Genomic DNA, 18199 nt, shown 5'->3' on the forward strand with positions numbered 1-18199 from the left:
GGGAACACTGTAGGGTGTTTGTGCTCGTTTTCTGCACGAACACTGTTAACGGGAACACACATCCTGACAGCTGGTTTGAGCAGCGAAGACGTGTACTTTCTGTGTCGATTCCTGTAGGGTTTTTTAATTTACGTTTTTGTGTACAGCATTATTATTTCTTTTACATAGTTTAGCCTTCGACTGTTTTCCTGATGGCGACGGTGGAGGAGCTGAAGTTGAGGGTGAGAGAGTTGGAGAATGAGCTGATAAAGTGTAAGCAGAAGCAGTGTGCCGCGGAAGATGCTCACAGTCAGGCACTAAATAGACCGAAAATTGACAAAATGAGCGCCGAAGTTGTGGATTCCAACCCGTACAGGTAAGTTTGTTTTTTGTTTTTTAAATGTATTCATTATATGGTCTTTTAATTGATTTTTGTGTAGACGGCTCACTATGTTGAGAGCCGACGCCTTCCTGTGAGTCATACACCACAAGCTAATCTCAGCTGTGTTTTTATTTTAGTCGCCTCATGGCTTTAAAGAGAATGGGCATCGTAGATGATTACGAGGTATGTTCAAAGTTGTTGTTTTTTTTTTTAATACTGCACGGTTTCTGGTTGCTCTCCCTTCCAAGTGTTCATATTTCATATTAAACAATAAAGAAAAACCGCTGTTACAACATTAAAGTACCTTTATCTAGCGATATATGTTTATAGAAACCCAAACCCGATATTCATAATAGCATGATTACATACAGATGTTTACCTACACTCATTATGGCCATGAATGTCGTGGTGATTTGGGGCTTTTATTGATTTCTTTGATCTGTTCTTTTTCTGGGGTGGAATGATCGTAAGATACCTCTTTAATCATTTACAAAACAAAAATTGGGTTCATAAGATTGAATTCATGTTGGATTTTGTCTAATCCACACAGGTTCAAAACATACATTAAGTAAATAAATAAGTACTACTAGTACCAGTTTTGATGTGTGTTTGGGATCATTGTCCTGCTGGAACACCCAATTTTGTCAAGGTTCAGCCATCTAGCTGTTGATTTGGGGTGAAGCTGAAAAGCCCAAACGTAATGACATTCATCCCCAAGATGAGTGTATGTAAATTTCTGTTCACAACTGTAGCTATCAAAGCAAAGTTGGAGGCTTTTGTGTTGAGAAATGTGAGTAATTATTGTTTCTAAACTTGTTGACAGAGAATTCGGACATTCACAGTAGCTGTAGTTGGAGTTGGGGGAGTTGGCAGTGTGACAGCTGAAATGCTCACTAGATGTGGCATTGGTAAGGTAATAGAAGCTTTCATTATCTTTCACTTTTAGTTGATTTAAATTTAAATCCATGTCCATCTGTGCTGATTTTACCCTCACCGTGGCTTGTTCTCGTTTTGTGGCATCCCAGTTGCTCCTTTTTGACTATGATAAAGTAGAGCTGGCCAATATGAACAGGCTGTTCTTCCAGCCTCACCAAGCAGGCCTCAGCAAAGTGGAAGCAGCAGAACATACACTCAGGTACACTGTTTTCAACAGATATCCACTTTTCCACCAAAGCCATTCAGTTTCTTTCAAATATATGTAACTTCCCTTTTCCCCAAACAGAAACATCAATCCAGACGTGTCATTTGAAACCCATAACTACAACATTACTACGATGGAAAATTTTACACATTTCATGGATCGTATCAGGTTAGGATTCATATTGTATATTTTATGTAGTTTTCTTCCTCTGTCCCTTTTTTGCACCAGCAAATAACTGTGTGTTTTCAGTCATGGAGGGCTGGAAGAAGGCAAACCAGTGGATTTGGTCCTGAGCTGTGTGGACAACTTTGAGGCCAGAATGGCCATCAATACAGTGAGTGTGTATACATGTCAATGTCACAAAAAAAAGACATTTAAAAAAAAATACATGTCACTCTTACAAGTTGAATTCATTTTGGTGTTTGTTTCAGGCCTGCAATGAACTAGGTCAGATCTGGATGGAGTCTGGTGTCAGTGAGAATGCTGTGTCAGGACACATCCAGCTCATCATTCCTGGGGAGACGGCCTGCTTCGCTGTATGCTCACACTTATATAACAACAACATATCTTTGCAATACGATGACGTCCAGCTCTTACAGAAAAATGTAGTTGCATTATAAAACCATATAACACCCTCTCTCTTAGTGTGCTCCTCCACTTGTGGTGGCAGCCAACATTGATGAGAAGACCCTAAAACGGGAGGGTGTGTGTGCTGCCAGCTTACCAACAACCATGGGTGTTGTGGCAGGTCTCCTTGTGCAAAATGTCCTCAAGTAGGTTTATTTTCATGTTTTTCTGGGCAGGTTCAAATCTAAAAGTGTAAAGTGAAGTTCAATATTATTTATTAAATGTTTTGTCTTCCAGATATCTTCTAAAGTTTGGTACTGTCAGTTATTATCTTGGCTACAATGCCATGCAGGACTTCTTCCCTGCCATGGCAATGAAAGCTAACCCCCAGTGTAATGACCGTCACTGCAGGAGACAACAGGAGGAGTACAAGGTGTGTGTGCTCACTGTTTGCTCATGTAACAGGATTACAAGACTGATTAAAGTCCCATTCTCACTGCTTTTATATAGTGTTAGAAAAGCTAACCTTACTCACTTGTTTTCTGTTCAGAGGACAGAAGCAGAGCGGCCCAAAGTGGAGGTCGTACAGGAAGAGGAGGAGGTTGTACATGAAGACAATGAATGGGGTGAGCAAAAGAAACTTGTACAGTGTCCTAACTGTAACATAGTTTTTGTGTTGTTGTTTTTTTTGTGTTAATGTGCGTTAATATACAAAAATGTGGTGCGCAGGTATTGAGCTGGTATCAGAGGTGACTGAAGAAGAGTTAAAGGCTGCTTCAGGTACTGTGCCCGACCTCCCAGAAGGCATCACAGTGGCTTATACCATTCCAACTGAGGTTAGTACGCTTTAAGATACCACAGCTTTGAAACGCCTAACTAGGAGCCCTGTATGGGTAGACTTATTAATTAAAAAAAATATACTGACATTTATATCAAATACTTTTTTGCCTCAAGTAATAATGGTGAAGTCAAATATTTACAGCACTAAGTGACTTTTAGTGACTCTTCAGTTTTACTTTCATTCCATACTGTTTTTAAATGAAATTACTGTGGAGAGTACTGTTGGGCTTGAAGATAATTTCTAAAAAAGCGGCATTTTGTTGTAATGTTTTAGTGTTTGGTCTTGACTATGAACCCAATTCAACTCGATTCTGATTCTACATTCTCTGGATTGTTTTCTCGTCTTTGAACTAGGAAAAAGCAGATGGCGAGACAGTGGAGGAGACTGAACAGAGCCTTGAAGAATTAATGGCTCAGATGAAAAAACTGTAGGAAACAATCTGAAGGTGCATTTCTGCTGTTAATGAGACTAACCTTTTCTTGCCTGTTCATTCCAACATCATTGTGAAAATGCTAATTGCTGTACGATACAACCAGTTAAAGAATGAGTTCATCTAACCGCTGAAGACGTGGAATGCAATGCTGCTTGTGGTATTTCACACGCCGGGAAAAAAAAACCACACACACACAAAAACATCAGATATGTAATTTGCTGACATGGTAAAGTGTTTAGCACTTGAAATGGGAACATTTTCTAATTACATATCAATAAACCTGAAGATATCAGTTAGTGTTTTGCTTACAGAATGTGTGTCCCAACTTTTCAATATCCACAAAAAAAGAAGAAATGTTTCCTGTAACATCACAGAACAATGTTCAAGTTGTCTCAATAAAGTATTTATTAGATGGACATGTTGGACTTTATTTTTATTTTCCTATACAGCTTTTACAGATGTTATTAACATGGTATTAATACATGAATAGATGCAAGCAGTAAAACATTTTGTATCTTGTATACGTGGCAAGACAATAGGTTTTGGTACAATGTGTCCCTTTTGGCCTTAATGTATTGTACCTGAAGCCTTATATGTCACAGTGATGTCTTTGGTAAGACCCTATAATTATTTTGAATAAATGAATAAATGCATGCGCACTTAATTTTGCATAAACACAGCCTTAAATCAGCTGCAGATAATGATTCTTCAGACATGTGTTTTACTTAATGGTCCAAGTTTTCCTTTCTCAAAACACTGTTGGATATGCATTGCATGTAACAAACGTTAAAATATATATAAAATTCATAATGTAAACAATGTATATTTAAAAACAAAAAGTGCTTGGGATCTGACAGTCGTGTTAATCATCATCATGAGATAGTTCACATTCTAATGTTTCTTCTTCTGCACGTTCTCACTAACGCCTTTTTGTACTGGGTGTTTGGCATGATTCACACGGAACAATTTGAATGCCTAGATTGAAAAACTAACATTTAAAATGTGAATATAATAATATAACCTGTTGTACCATATGATGTTGGTCATAATTAAGCATGTTTTTATGGCTGGAGTGACTTCATAACCACAAATAAATCTAGGCTAAGCTGAAATTTGAGTTTAGTGTAGTGTAGACCTGAGTTTAAAGCCGGTTAAAGAACTGATTTCTGAAGTGTATTACACATGACTGCATGCAAAACACCACTGGCAGATATGCAGGTTTTAAACATGAATACTGTAAAGTTCACATTCCTTTTGGCAGGTACAGTATGTACCTTCAACCACATGTGATGCATGTGACGACTAAATTTTAAATTAGTTTTGGTGAAATCAAAGGATTTCAGTAACACTGTATAATAGTTAGAGCTGTCCAAACAGACATTACTAATCCGCTGCAAAGTACACCAAAGCAGGGTCACCTCTGAGCATGTGGGAGGGGAGCAGGTCCTCTCACACTAAATGCGTCTCCGCTGGAGGAATGGCGAGATGGGGCGTTACCACACACTAATGATGGCTCTGCCTCTTTGATCTCCATTGCACGCTTGTAAAGCTCTGCTGCCTTCTCGAAGTCACCCTCTTCATAGCTAGATTGAAATGTAAATTAAGAAATAAAATTTATAACGTAACCAATAACATATTATTCATAATTAAACCTTTGCTAAATCTCACTCACTAATGTACCTTAGCACAGCCAGGTTTTTGAGAGTCTCCCCAACCCGTGGATGAGAGCGACCCAAACTGTCCTCGTAGATTTTCAGTGCTCGTTCATAAAGGGGCAAGGCATCGCTGTGCTTCTTCTGCCAAAGACACAAAAGAAATCACAGTTAGTTTTGCTCTGCATAACCTAAAATGTTAACAGTCAGTGAGATGACAAATAAAAATTTATACAAATCATTTAAATTCACTGGTTCAATACAAGTTAAATATGCTTATTATAAGTAATTTACTTGCTAGCAGAGGTAACTGCCCTTGCCTGCCTTTATTTACGATTACTGTTTTACATACTCATTCTATGTGCATCATAATATGTCGAGGGGGGAAGAAAATTGTACTTTTTACATTTATTAATGTGAGAGTAAAAATGTAAATATAACATTTGATAGGATCACAACATAGATAATAAACATAAAGTTCTAAAAATTTAACCAGCTGTTTCTAAGATGCAGCACTCAAGAGTAGTACTCACATGCATTAGTAACTGTAAAAATCCAATATAAGTCATCATCTTTATTTATAAAGCACTTTAAAGCAACCACAGCTGATGCAAAGTGCTTTACAGTGGAACTAAATAATATAAATACATATGATATAAATAAAAAACAAAAAAGTAAAATAATTAATTAATTAATAATTTAATTACAAGAAAAACTAAGTCTCACTAAGGCCAAAAGCCAAAGAATAAAAATGGGCTTTAAGAAGTGTTTTAAAAGTGGACAGTAAAGATGCCTCTCTAACATGCAAGGACAAGTTATTTCATAATTTAGGAGCCACGATATAAAAAGCCCTGTCCTCTCTGAGCTTCCTTTTAAATCTCGGTACTTTCAGGAGCAGCTGGCCAGCTGATCAAAGAGACTGACAGGGTGTGTAGGGATGGAGAAGCTCAGAGAGATAAGACAGTTCAAGATTGTGAAAGCATTTAAAAAACACACATAAGATTTTAAAATGAACTTTAAAAAATAGGGGCAGCCAATGCAGTGAGGCCAGGACAGGGGATATATGCTCTCTTTTACGATTTCCTGTTATCAGTCGTGCAGCTGCAGATGCGAGAGCAATGACTGACTGACTCCCACATAAAGTGAGTTGCAGTAGTTCAGACGGGTTGAAATAAAAGCATCGATCACTGTTTCAATGCGCTGTGTAGAAAGAACTGACTGACTGTTGCCAATCGCCTTGATGTATAATGTATAAGAAGTACTTTAATTTTGTGAATAAATGTTCATAATAATCTATTTTGATTTACATTTTCCTTAATGTAATGTTTTGAAGTTGGATATAGCTATTTTTTTCTTAAGTAAGATGATTTTTATTGAGGTATGCAATTCTGCAGTGCGCAGTTGAGACAACAGAAGCAGGGTAAGTCTCACCAGTTGGCAGTAGATTACTGCCAGGTTGACCAGTGCGGTGGCTACACTGGGGTGCTTGGGGCCAAAACTTTTTTCCCTGATTTCCAGCGAGAGCTCATAAAGTGGAACAGCCTTCTCTAGTTTCCCCTGAACAAAACACATGAAGTGAAATCATTTGCCTAATTCAAGACAACATCAACAGAAAGTATCATGTGAGTGCCATTTGTCTTACTCTGCGTTTATAGAGCATGGCGAGGTGTTTGAGTGTGTATGCCAGAGAAGGGTGGTCAGGAGACAAGGCTTTCTTGCGGATGTCTAGAGCCCTTTCATACATGTCCTCAGCTGCTTCATATTCTCTCCTTTCAGTGTGCAGTGCAGCCAGGTTGTTGAGTGACTGAGCACAGTCCGGGTGATCAGGACCGAGGACCCGCTGGCGCATCTCCAAAGAGCGGGTTAAAAACACCTTGGCTGCACTGGTGAGGGCAAAGAGAAGGATTTTAGTTGAGCTGATGGAATTAAAAAAAAACCACACACATATTACTGATCATTTGAAGTACAGGTACTAGACTGGAACTATACACCGAGGGCATTGAGAATCTATAATATTATAAAGCAAAATCTGTGGACATGCTAGGTGCTGTTTCCTTACTCTAGGTTGTTCTGGAGGTAATAAAGAACACCCAGTTCATTTAAAGTTTTGGCACAGTCTGCAGAGTCTTTTCCTAGGGTCAGCTCTTCCAGCTGCAGGGCTCTGCGCCTCAACAAACTGAAGCCATACTGAAAGGAGGAGTAGATAAAAGACATCCAATATCTCTCATTAAAGGAGTATGACTAAGTGTGTAGGAATCTGAGAACGACACTCACCATATGACCTTTCTGTCGAGCAGTTTTCTGACGGATCTTCACAGACCTCTTCCTGAGTTTCTCTGCTTGTTCATACCTAAACAAAAGCACCAGATGTTAGCTCTTAAATGTGTTTCTTTAATTGAATCCTGACTTGGCAGAGTGTGATTTAGTCCTCTGATTTTTTTAAATAATCACAACAGCTGGTGTTTGTCTTTAATGAAGATATAGCCTGACTGAAACACCTGCAACTATTAACGGCAATTTCATAACACTAGCCCCAAGATAGTCCTGTTTACTTGTTTTGCTTCTGATAGAGCATGGCGAGTGACTCCAGTTCTCGAGCCACACTGGCATGCTCGGCGCCGTAGGCATTCTCGCTTATCTCAAGGGCTTGCTTGTACAGCTGCTCAGCATTTCCATACTTCTTCCATTGCACATAAACTCCAGCCAGCTGGTGCAGGGAGCGAGCTACACTGGGATGGTCTGGATCCAAGGCTGTCTCTCTAATCTCAAGAGACCTTTGTAAAGGTGCTACAGCCTAAACAAATAAAAAATAAACAGAATCAGATATATACACAATTACCATGAGCTCATTCTTAGCAGGAAAAAAAAGACTAGACTTCTTCAGACATTGTAGGCAAAATTTAAGCCTTTTAAGACTAGGCAGGAAAAGATGTGTGGTGAGGAATAAACATAGTGTTTTTAATATTACAACCATTCACCCTACCTGACTAGGGAGGCCCAAATCTTTGAGGAAACGTCCCAAAGTCTCATACAGATTTGCGAGCCTGGTCATGCTGTCTTCACTCTCGCAGCTCTTCTCGTAGCGCTTCAGAGAGTCAAAATACTCGGTGGCCATGGAGCTTTTGTCTTTGCCGACATACTGCCAGTAGGCCAAGAGCTCAGAGAAATGACCCCTAAAAAACAAAACACACATCTTTGGCAAAGTAGCTGAAGAAATGCATCAGGCTTTGTGACAATGCCTCGTATGTATGCATGCTTTCAGGCAACACTAACATGTACCTCTTGTAGAGATTTTGAGAGACAAACAAGTTCAAGAGGCTGAGCTGCAGTTTAGGTTTGTCCTCCTCCTGCTGGAGCAGCCAGGGAAGCTCATCTGCGACACGCCACGTCACTCGATCCTGGCTAAAAACACACACACATATACATTGATATGAGTTGTTCTGACAGAGCCGTGCAATTTGTGTGGATCTCTGCAGGACCTGAGTTGCTGGTTGAAGTAATGAATTAGTTTCTCTCTATAAGTGGTGGAGTTACTTCCTCCAGTCAGAAACTCTAGCCTCACAGCTTCCCAAGCCTGTCAGAAAAACAGAAAGATGAAAAATGCAAAATTGCAGCATAATTCTATTATGCATTTTGTTTTTATTGATGCTGCTGTATCATTTTACCGACTAAGAAGCCTAATTACCTGTAGATGTTGAAACCTGATGAGTCCACAACGGAGTGTTACAATGCAGAGTCTGTTCAAGAGGTACAGCAGAGAGGACAGGACAGGCAACTCTACCTCTAGGAAAAGATCTAGTACCTCTGATTCACTCACTCCATTATGGCTGGCACATACAAGGCCCAGTATCTAAAGGCAGACAAAAAACAATCACCTATTCCTCTGCTACACATTGGAAAAAACATCAAATAAATAAAAATTTTCACATTCACATTAAAACCAGAAAGGGTATTCGTTTCTCTGATGCCAAATTAAATTACACACATATTTCAAACTAAAAGCAATAAGGACGGGAAAATCTGTGTTTAAGTCACCTCTCTCATAATGTGGCGCTCTCTGTCCGTGCTGAGAGAGTTCAATGTCATTTTGAGTGCCAGGCGGTAAAGTGACATGGTGTCCTGACACTGCAGACACTGCTCCAGGCTCTTCTCCAGCAACCCACAGGATCTACTGTTAGGAAGCAAATTAAAATAATTTAAAAGGGTCAAACAGGCTGTCCAACTCTGCAAAGGATACGTGCTGGATTTGAAGGTTTTTATTTTTTTCATTCATTTACTTCTTTATTTTTTTTTTAATAATGTATTTATAATTGTGAAAGCAGAGGTGGCAAACCTGGTGATCATCCTTGCCAGCAGTGTGACATATAATGCATTGCATGTCGATGCACAGCGACAGTGCCTTTCCAGCTTCTTCTCCTGAAACAAAATACACACATTCAGGTATCACAATCTTTAAAAAACAAACAAACATACTGCTGCTAAGGATTTTTAAATGTCTTTGAAGGACCTTGTGATGGGGTCACAACTGACCTGATCCCTAGTAAGTTTGAGATCCATGCTCTGGCACTCTGCATTGACTATACTCCTGACCTCTCTGGGACTCAGTGGGTCTAAGTGGAGTGTGGGCCACAACCTAAACACACAAAGTCGCAGAAAAGCATATGAATAGCCATTTTGACCAATACTGGGATACTGGGAATTCACCGATTGTGTATTACCTCCAAGCCTGAGGACAAGTCTCTACATTGACAGACACCACCACTCTGACATTGACAGGCAGAGGGTCAATTAGCCACTTCATGTGTTTTTCTGCTTGCTAGAGCAAAAGGGGACAAACAGTAGTACAGACAAAAATATACAGCAGATAGTAAACCCAGCTGAGTTGAATTTTGAATTTTATATAGTTGTAGAGGCTGTTAACCTGTATTTGGTCAATGGAGTCAATGATGATGATAATGTTTCCTTGATGGCGCGCTGACAGTCTTTCAAGCCAGCGGGGAAACTCTTCTAAGATCTTACTGGGCTCCATGGATAAGCCGGAAATGGACCAGAAGTGCTGCAGCAGCTGTTTGAAAACAGACAGAAATAAAAACTGTTTCTTTCAGTAGTTTAATAATGCAGAGTCATCAGTGTAAGAAAGCATTAACAAGAAGCACTCAGAGATATCCCTTACTTTAACTGTGAGGCGTTTGATAATGAGAACTGGCTCTGAGCTTGTTGAAAGTGGGCGACCAACAAAATGATACAGAAACAAGGTGTTGGGGGATTGTTTCTGCTGGAGCTCGATCCTGAAGAGAATTCAAGAATAATTAGCAAAGCAGGCAAAGCATGCAAAAGGTCCAGAATATTCCAGATCATTAAAAAGAACATACTTGTCCATTTAATATATAATATAAAACAAGATTCTTTTTTCCAAGGGTGCAAGTGTTGCACTTGCACCCTTGGAAAGTGTTGGCCTGAAGTGATTGGAGAGTTCAATTCAATTCAGTTTTATTTATATTTCGCCAAATCACAACAACAGTTTCTTCAAGGCGCTTTATATTGTAAGGTAAAGACCCTACAACAATACAAAGAAAACAGAGAAGGTTGAACGGTTATAATTACTTTGTAACATTTCTAAATGTACTGCTTAAAAGTTTGGAAACCTATTAAAGACTTACAACAGTTTTATTTAAGAGGAATTCATGACGTATACGTTATAATTAACTGAAGAAATTAGTTCTTACCATTTGGAGAGTAAAAGAGATTTTCCTGAGCCTGGACCCCCAGATACCAGGAGAGGTGGTGTTGGAGGGGGAGCAGCTATCATGTCATTCAAACGATCTATATACTGAGGTCATTGATGCATCACAGCATTAGTAATATCAATGAAAAGTAGGATCTGAAGACAAAATCATAAGGTTGAAGGGATCAGTAAGAACTGAAGTACCTTCTGGAAGCTTAATTGTGAGGTGGTGCCGCTACAAGCCTGCTGATAGGCCTCGATCTGCTCCTGCTCATCATGTAGGTCCCACAGCACATCTCCCGAGTCTTCTTCGCACCCCTCGTCCATCCCAGAGTCCTTAGACTCAACATCTGCTACTTCAAGACCCAGCAACTCCTGGACGAAGCAGGAAAGAAAAAAAATCAGACAAAAAAAGGTTTCAGTTTTAATTCTTATACCATAGACTTTAAGCTTTGTGAATTGATAAAAATAAGGATGTTAAAAGACAGTCTGTACCTGCTTGATGATTTTCTCTAGCTGAGCATAAATCAGGCTGGCCCCCTCCTCTGCAGAGCCACTATGATCCACTACCTAGTAATGTTCAAAACAGGTTTGGGACAGACACAGTATTAGATTGCATTTAAAGACAATAAACAGAAAAATATCACCACAGTTATTATTTTATTTATACTGATGCATTGCATGAAATGGGTTGAAACTAAAAAAACTTTTCTAAAATTATTAACCATATAAGTACCTTAATTTTAGCAGCCTTGTCTGCAGCATTGACCCGTTCGAGCAGTTGCCTGATGGGTCCATTTAAATTGTGATCTTCTTCGGTCCTAAGATACAGCACCAATGGACGGCCATCTGGATTCTTAACAAAAGCCTCTTCACAATCCTCCACCACAGAGCTACAGCAATGTATTATGCGTGAATATTAAACACAAACCTTCATTAATCTTTGGAGAAAAAAAATAATTTGTGTGCAATGTTTATTATAAGGTTATCAATTTCCTAAACTCACCATACCTAGGGACAGTAGATTTGAGAAGAAGAACACACAGAGAACTCCTTTCAATCTCCTGCTTGCGCTCTACAGCGTATGAAGCCGCATTCTCCTCTGGGAAGAAGACATTAAGGTAGAAATGGCCTAGACTCTCACATATTCGCCGCAATACAGAGGTGTGTTTCTGCAATTAAAACATTAAGCACAGTTTTCCCAGACCTGATTAATAATAAGGTAGAAGGTTATAATAAGGTTAAAGGTATTTTTCACAAAAACTGCCATTTTAAACCCACAATCCCACACACAGATTTTCTCAAAGATAAAATCAAGTTTTGTTTTTTCTTTTAATTTGATTTAATTAAAATTCTATGAGTGGATCTGACTCAATGAAATACAAAATGTCCAAAATTAAAAAGAAAAAAAATCCAAATAATGATTTTATTGGCATATTTATTGAGTCATTCATTTTTATCTTAGCTTAGTTCAGCCTTTCATAATATAACGCTACAGTCCTATCACTGTGTTACTTTAAGCCATGTCCAAGAAACAGCCACGTAAAAGTGAGCAGCGTTATAGTGGTACAACAACATCACATGAAAACAGAATATTTACAGTTTTTACAGTGCTCATCTTACCGACCTTTATAAAAATATCCAGCTCAGCTTTGGTCTCCTGGGTGAAGATCAAGTAGCAGCGGACTGTGTTGCTCCACAAGGCCTGGGGAACGTGAGGTGACACCTGCAACAGACTCGCCACAGCAGCATCCCAATCATCTGACAAAGACAGACACATATGGTAAAATATACAAGTCATGCCCATGAAGAGATAAGTGAATATGTGCTTCAAAAATACCTGCATGCAAACAGAATGATGTTAATAAAAAAATCATAATAACTAGGTCATCTAGAGGTCAGTTTCTCAGAAACACTCTCTTCCCTCTCAAAGTTTCCTTACCTCTGCTCACATTAGCAAAGGGCCCTTCCACATCTATTAAACTGTGTGCAAACTCTGGTCCTCTGAATGTTTGTTGCAATTGCATCATGCTGCCCATAGAGGGCTCACTTCCCAGCACACCGCCAGTCCAGTACTCGCACTGTGTTCCTGCAGCTGAAGACATTTAATAAATCACTGTGGTGTTTTATCATCATATTTGCTGGACAGGAAAACTTATGCAGAACCGATTGACGGCTTAATAACAAAAAGTCCCCAATAGTGTGAATTTTTGTCTTACCAGTGACAGTGGTTTGGTTGTCATCTGAATCTGAGTCATTTGGGTCATAAACCTGGATTCCCTGAGCCTGTAACTGTTGAAGTTTGGCTTCCAAGTCCCTTTTAGCCCGCAGGAGATCCTGTATCTCCTTTTCTTTTGTCTCCCGGAAAATCTGGTGGTGATTTTGCCAAAAGGTTAAAGCTGCAAATGTGAATACTAGAAAGAATGCAATGCCACAATCGTTCTCAAACTGTGGGGCACAGAGCTGTGTCAGGGCTTGGACAACCAGAGCCAAAATTTTGGGTCAACTAAGATGAATGGATGTTATTGTACTTTTATCATACTTTGACTTTGACTTCAAATTTGATCATTTTATGCTTGTTTATTGTTGATGATTGTAAAAGAAAGACATGTGAGGTATTAGGGGGAACTTTCACCCTCTTGTGAAATGAGGCGTGATGCGGTGTACTAGTGCTGTGGGATACTGCAAATTTTAGTACAGATCCGATACCAAATAAACACAGGGTCAGTATTTCTGATACTTTTAACCTATAAAGCCAGATTGTGTAGCGGAGAAATGTGTCAATAAATTTACAAATTCTATACAAACACATTTTAATGACCACTAAGATTTAGACATTTTCCATAGTGGGCACTGTTTGAGGATGTTTGATCACTAGTATCAATCTGATAACAATACCAACTTTGGTATTAATCTGCCTACGTCTATGATGTACCTTAAACTGACGTTTTACTTTGTCCCTGTCATGTTCAAATGTGGCAGCCCTCTCCATAGCTTGATATTTTGCCTCAAGAGCACTCTCTTTCTCTCTGAGGATCTTCTGGTAGGTCTTCTGCAGAGCCTGTAGTGACATTGAAAATAGCAGCATCCCAACATCACATTAAATCATCCAAAAGCCCACAACTTTTTCAGTGAAGTTAGAATAAGCCTTGTGCATTTTGTTCATTATCACCTGCAGCTCTGCTCTCAGCCTCTTGTTCTCCTCATCCAGCTTTGCTTCCTTCTTTTGCATGGATGAGATCTCGTTGTTCTTGCTGACACGGAAGATTTCGTACTCTTTACGGAGTCTTTCATACTCTGCAGCATACTCTAGATCCACAGATGCTGTGGATTTGAAACTGGCCCCAATCACACGAGGTCCTCGGCGGAAAGAGCTGCGCAGTAGTCGGGCTTTGGGCTTCACCTCGACGGGTATCTCACAGGCTTCCCCGCCTTCACCCCCATACCCGTCCTCGATAACCTCCCCTGGGCTCACCATAGAGGATGCGGTGCCCATGGTGGCCAAATAAGTTGGAGAAAAAGAACTGCTCAACTTTTTTCGATGCTCATAGCTGCTCCTGTGTAATAAAAGACGGGGCGGGGATGGAGTGTCAATTAAGAAAATCTTTTTTTGATGGTTTGTCACTGGCATTTCTGATCTTTAAGTTGTTTTTTTCCAGGCCGTCTCGTAAAACAACAACAAGCAAAAGGCTAAGCTCTTTCCACAAAAGCAACAGGTAGCATTAGAATTATTTGTATTTATTTATTTATTCATGTATTTATTATTAAGAACTGAAAAAGTGACAAAGCAACGCGTTTGCAGTTACTATCGAAATGGGTTTAAGCATACCCGACTAATAGCAACAAATCCAGATGAACTTAGTTAGCTTTGTTAACATTAAGTTTTGGAGCGGTTCAACACCCTAACGGCGTCATTTATTAATGTGAAAACTAAAGCAACGGCACAGTAAAGTGTTTTAGCTGAGAAGAAAACTGCCTACACGCCCAAGTTTGGCAAATGAAGGTTAAACAAATAGCTACACTCACGGTCCGCTCCCCTCACAGCTTCTTCCTGGCTGCCTTGGTAACAAGGAGAAAATACGGGTACCCGCACAAGTCAAAAACAACAGAAGTTTATTCCCCTCAAAGGTATGGGAATTACCCCATCTCTCGGTAATCAAAGAATTGCGTTTCATGATGTAATAAATTCTGCCCCAACACGTAGTGCTTAATACATTGTTATTTTTTATCATCATCGTCATCTTCGTCATCTTCTTTGAGCTGCTCCCTTTAGGAGTCGCCACAGTGGATCTTCTGCCTCCAGCTCACCCTATAGTTTGCATCCTCCTCTCTCACACTAACCTTCTACAGGTCCTGCTTCTCCACGTCCACGAATCTTCTTTGTGGTCTTCCTCTTTTCCTCTTGCCTGGCACTCCCATATTCACCCCGTACCCAGGAAATACATCCTCTATGCCTCCTCTGCGCATTTCACTTTGACTGACCAGGTCAAAGTAGGTCTCACTACCATCTTGTAAACCTTTCTGAAACAAATTACAACATTTTACTTCATGTAATAGGTTTACTTTATAGTCTACATCATCAGGTCTGCTCTTTTAAAAACTGTGTTAAAACTACTCTATCAGTTGGTTCAATGTTCTACTTGTGTCAAATATCAAATAAGGTATTTATATTGTTTATTTTACTATGACGTAATCTACAATCACAAAACCAACTGTTCTGTGTGTTTGTCACCATCAAGTGGTCGATTTGATCTGCGGCAAACTTCTTCAATTTTAGACAAATACTCTGAAGAAAGTTACGAGCAAACTATTTAATATTCAGATGATTAATTTTATTTTCAAAATAAGCGATAATTAGGTGCTAAAGCTTCTAAATGAGGTACACTTTTTGTAAAGTGGACAAAACCCCCAACAACACACAGAGAACCTTCAACTTCCTGACACAAAGAAACCAAAACTGTAAAATAGCGTTTCACCTGGGAGGCCTGAGCAGTTGTGCTGCATATTTTACACTACTGAGGCCATTGTAAACACACCATTTAGATTTCTGAAAATGTGCACATTCTTCTTGTTGTGTTGATCCCAACAACATCACAAAAGCACACACACACACTATTTCTTAACAATGAAATGTGATTATGAAAGTAGGGTTTTTTTGTCATGAAAACCAGGATTCTTTATTCAAACTTTGAACTCTGGAACCAAAATAGACTGCAAGAGCCAACAATTGTTTTTACTTCCGCTGAAGTTTAGGACTCTTATTCGGAAAATGAGGTCACAGACTTTCAGTTACCTTTTGTGCGACAAATAAAGTATCGTAAAGCAGAAGCTTAGATGTTTCACTCCTTTGGGGATAAGATTTCTGAGTAATTCAGAGAATAAAAATTAAAAATAGAATAAAATAAAAACAGAATTTCAAAAAATGTAAATAAATTTTTTTAAAAAATGTCTCAGTCTTCAGTGCCAGAAAGCTAACAGGTTCCAAACTGACAAATTATCTTTGACCTATTATAGTTCCCTAAACAAGTACGGGCTAATTCTGACAATTTCAAAGTCGATGAATCAGGGGAAGTGCGGTTTATCTGATTTGCGGTTAGGTGCTATAGGGACCACGCTGACGTTTTTAACATGGTTAGCATTACCTCCATTTTTTTTTTCCGTTTGCATTTTTTATATGACATCTTCCCTATTTTTACAGAACAGCTTAAGAAATGTTTTCCTGTATAGACGGTTCAAAAAGAAATACATGACAGGATCCAGTATACCACTGATACAGGTGAGTGCAGATGTTATCTGATTGGCTTTTCTCAGCCCCTCAGTAATATTTCCAAGGCTCTGCTGTTGAATGTAGATTATCCTGCACACATGGTAGGGCACAAATGCGAACAGGAAGTTCATCACAATAAGTATAATCATTTTTATAGCTTTGTCTTTCACCGGTCGTTCTTCATTTTGCTGCACTGTTCTTAGTTTCAGCAGGATCAGTATGTATGAAACCACTATAGTGACGAGGGGAATTACAAATGCCACAATAGTGGAAATTAAAGCTGTTGGATTTGTCTTTTCTAAGTACAGTTTGTTACAAATGCCAGATGAGTTGGTTTGTTTTCTTCCAGAAAAGAGTGTAGGAGTCATGCAAACAATAACCATCACCCACAGTATGCCAACCGCTACATTTGCATACAAAGGCTTCCTGAATGATTGTGACTTTAAAGGTATAACCACAGCCAGGAGCCTGTCCAGGCTGATGAAACTCATCAAGTAGAGGCTGCAGTACATGTTTAGATAGAACAAGAAGCCTAACAGCTGACAGATGATGTGTCCAAAGGGCCAGTGGTTGTCAGACAGGTGGTAAACTATGCGCATGGGTAAGACGAGGACATAAGATATGTCGGCTACAGAGAGGTTTCTCAGGAAGACTCTTGATGGAGATGTGCTTTTCTGGTGAAAGAAGGCCCACAGAGCCAAGATGTTCCCAGGCACTGCGATGATGAAAATCAGGATGTAAAAAATGGAAAGAGAATAATTCCACAGAGCTCCAGAAGTGCCATAGAAGCTCTCTCCCTCCTCCCCGGAAACATTCATAGTTGTTGCGCAGAGGATCGGCCTGGTCCAGCACAAATTAGACACAAACAGCCTGTTATAACGATTGACAGCCACATGATAGCCTTCGTTCACTCACATGATGTTTTAGTGACTTTTTAAATTATCATAATGAAACTAAGAATGCAAATAGAAAAATGTGACATAACGTTATAAAATCATATGCAGAATCATGTGTATTACACATTAGAAAGAGGAACTACTCTTGCGGAACGTCAGTGTAACAAGCAAGCAGGATTACATTTTCATTAACATCAACAAAAGAATAATTACATTCAAGAGATACTTTTTTTTTGGTAGTATAGCATATAAAAATGCTATATAGTAGAACTAACATATCACTGTGTATGTGTCTGTGTGTACATACGTAAAAGGTAAAATCAACCAGAACATGAAAAAAGTCAACCAATCATAAACTATAACAATCTAATTAAATGTGTACTGATAATGATACTGCCTTTAAAACCCAGTTAGCGACTTTGTAACTTCATTTGCCAAAGACACTTTGCTCTGTTGCAGAAAAATTTATTTGCATGTTCACTTAAACAATAAAGTGTACCAAACATGGCTACATGACTAAGTACAAAATTATTAGAGCTTATATGTTAGTGAATTACCTAAATGTTTGATAGTTTAATCCAAATGTAGGGTAACTCCAAACTGGCAATAATCATAAATCATCTCCTTACCTGTAACAGTAATGCAGAGCCGTGTTTTGCCACCAGTCGAAAAGCAACGATGTGTGCACAGGATACCGGCGAAGAAGAAGTGATGTGTTTTGCATATCCACTTTTGTATTTACACACAAATACCATCTGTGAATCACACCCATACAAGGAAATAGGAAACCACAAAGAACTTGAAAAAGCCACGGAA

At 39.1% G+C, this 18199-nt stretch overlaps 3 protein-coding genes across 3 annotated transcripts; 1 reads left to right on the forward strand and 2 right to left on the reverse strand.

Moving 5' to 3' along the window:
* Positions 1-24: 24 nt before the first annotated feature.
* On the forward strand, positions 25-3759 carry uba5 (ubiquitin-like modifier activating enzyme 5). Its single transcript, XM_084939446.1, has 12 exons — positions 25-355; positions 499-544; positions 1185-1274; positions 1387-1496; positions 1584-1670; positions 1752-1836; positions 1934-2038; positions 2148-2275; positions 2367-2502; positions 2620-2695; positions 2799-2905; positions 3264-3759. The coding sequence occupies exons 1-12, from the start codon at positions 192-194 to the stop codon at positions 3339-3341; spliced, it is 1212 nt and encodes a 403-aa protein (XP_084795572.1). The 5' UTR covers positions 25-191; the 3' UTR covers positions 3342-3759.
* On the reverse strand, positions 3725-15008 carry nphp3 (nephronophthisis 3). Its single transcript, XM_084939433.1, has 28 exons — positions 14747-15008; positions 13893-14277; positions 13656-13781; positions 12940-13090; positions 12663-12815; positions 12348-12481; positions 11732-11892; positions 11457-11613; positions 11216-11290; positions 10925-11095; positions 10722-10825; positions 10169-10283; positions 9917-10060; positions 9714-9811; positions 9526-9628; positions 9329-9411; positions 9031-9166; positions 8681-8845; positions 8475-8569; positions 8275-8397; positions 7979-8168; positions 7548-7789; positions 7270-7345; positions 7055-7182; positions 6638-6878; positions 6427-6552; positions 5024-5139; positions 3725-4926 (listed from the first exon to the last, which is right to left on the reverse strand). Exons 1-28 carry the CDS (start codon positions 14968-14970, stop codon positions 4758-4760), a joined length of 4191 nt encoding a protein of 1396 aa, XP_084795559.1. The 5' UTR covers positions 14971-15008; the 3' UTR covers positions 3725-4757.
* A 58-nt stretch (positions 15009-15066) lies between these two features.
* LOC146380403 (uracil nucleotide/cysteinyl leukotriene receptor) lies at positions 15067-18155 on the reverse strand. Its single transcript, XM_084939448.1, has 2 exons — positions 18013-18155; positions 15067-17327 (listed from the first exon to the last, which is right to left on the reverse strand). Exons 1-2 carry the CDS (start codon positions 18153-18155, stop codon positions 16391-16393), a joined length of 1080 nt encoding a protein of 359 aa, XP_084795574.1. The 3' UTR covers positions 15067-16390.
* Positions 18156-18199: the final 44 nt, after the last annotated feature.

The sequence above is a fragment of the Perissodus microlepis genome, chromosome 9, assembly GCF_051167445.1.
Source record: "Perissodus microlepis isolate ML-2025 ecotype Zambia chromosome 9, ASM5116744v1, whole genome shotgun sequence".
Lineage (NCBI taxonomy): Eukaryota > Metazoa > Chordata > Actinopteri > Cichliformes > Cichlidae > Perissodus > Perissodus microlepis.

Bases quoted from the DNA above. Each gene is read 5' to 3' on its own strand.
- LOC146380403 (XM_084939448.1), bottom strand. From the start codon at position 18,155: ATGGGTGTGATTCACAGATGGTATTTGTGTGTAAATACAAAAGTGGAT. The intron at 17,328-18,012 runs GTAAGGAGATGA...GTGCTGGACCAG, and splicing joins GCTCTGCATTACTGTTACAG to GCCGATCCTCTGCGCAACAA.
- uba5 (XM_084939446.1), top strand. From the start codon at position 192: ATGGCGACGGTGGAGGAGCTGAAGTTGAGGGTGAGAGAGTTGGAGAAT. The intron at 1,671-1,751 runs GTTAGGATTCAT...GTGTGTTTTCAG, and splicing joins CATTTCATGGATCGTATCAG to TCATGGAGGGCTGGAAGAAG. The intron at 2,503-2,619 runs GTGTGTGTGCTC...TTTTCTGTTCAG, and splicing joins GACAACAGGAGGAGTACAAG to AGGACAGAAGCAGAGCGGCC.
- nphp3 (XM_084939433.1), bottom strand. From the start codon at position 14,970: ATGACGAAGATGACGATGATGATAAAAAATAACAATGTATTAAGCACT. The intron at 11,291-11,456 runs GTACTTATATGG...GAACATTACTAG, and splicing joins ACAAGGCTGCTAAAATTAAG to GTAGTGGATCATAGTGGCTC. The intron at 8,570-8,680 runs GTAATTAGGCTT...TTTTTCTGACAG, and splicing joins TCAGGTTTCAACATCTACAG to GCTTGGGAAGCTGTGAGGCT.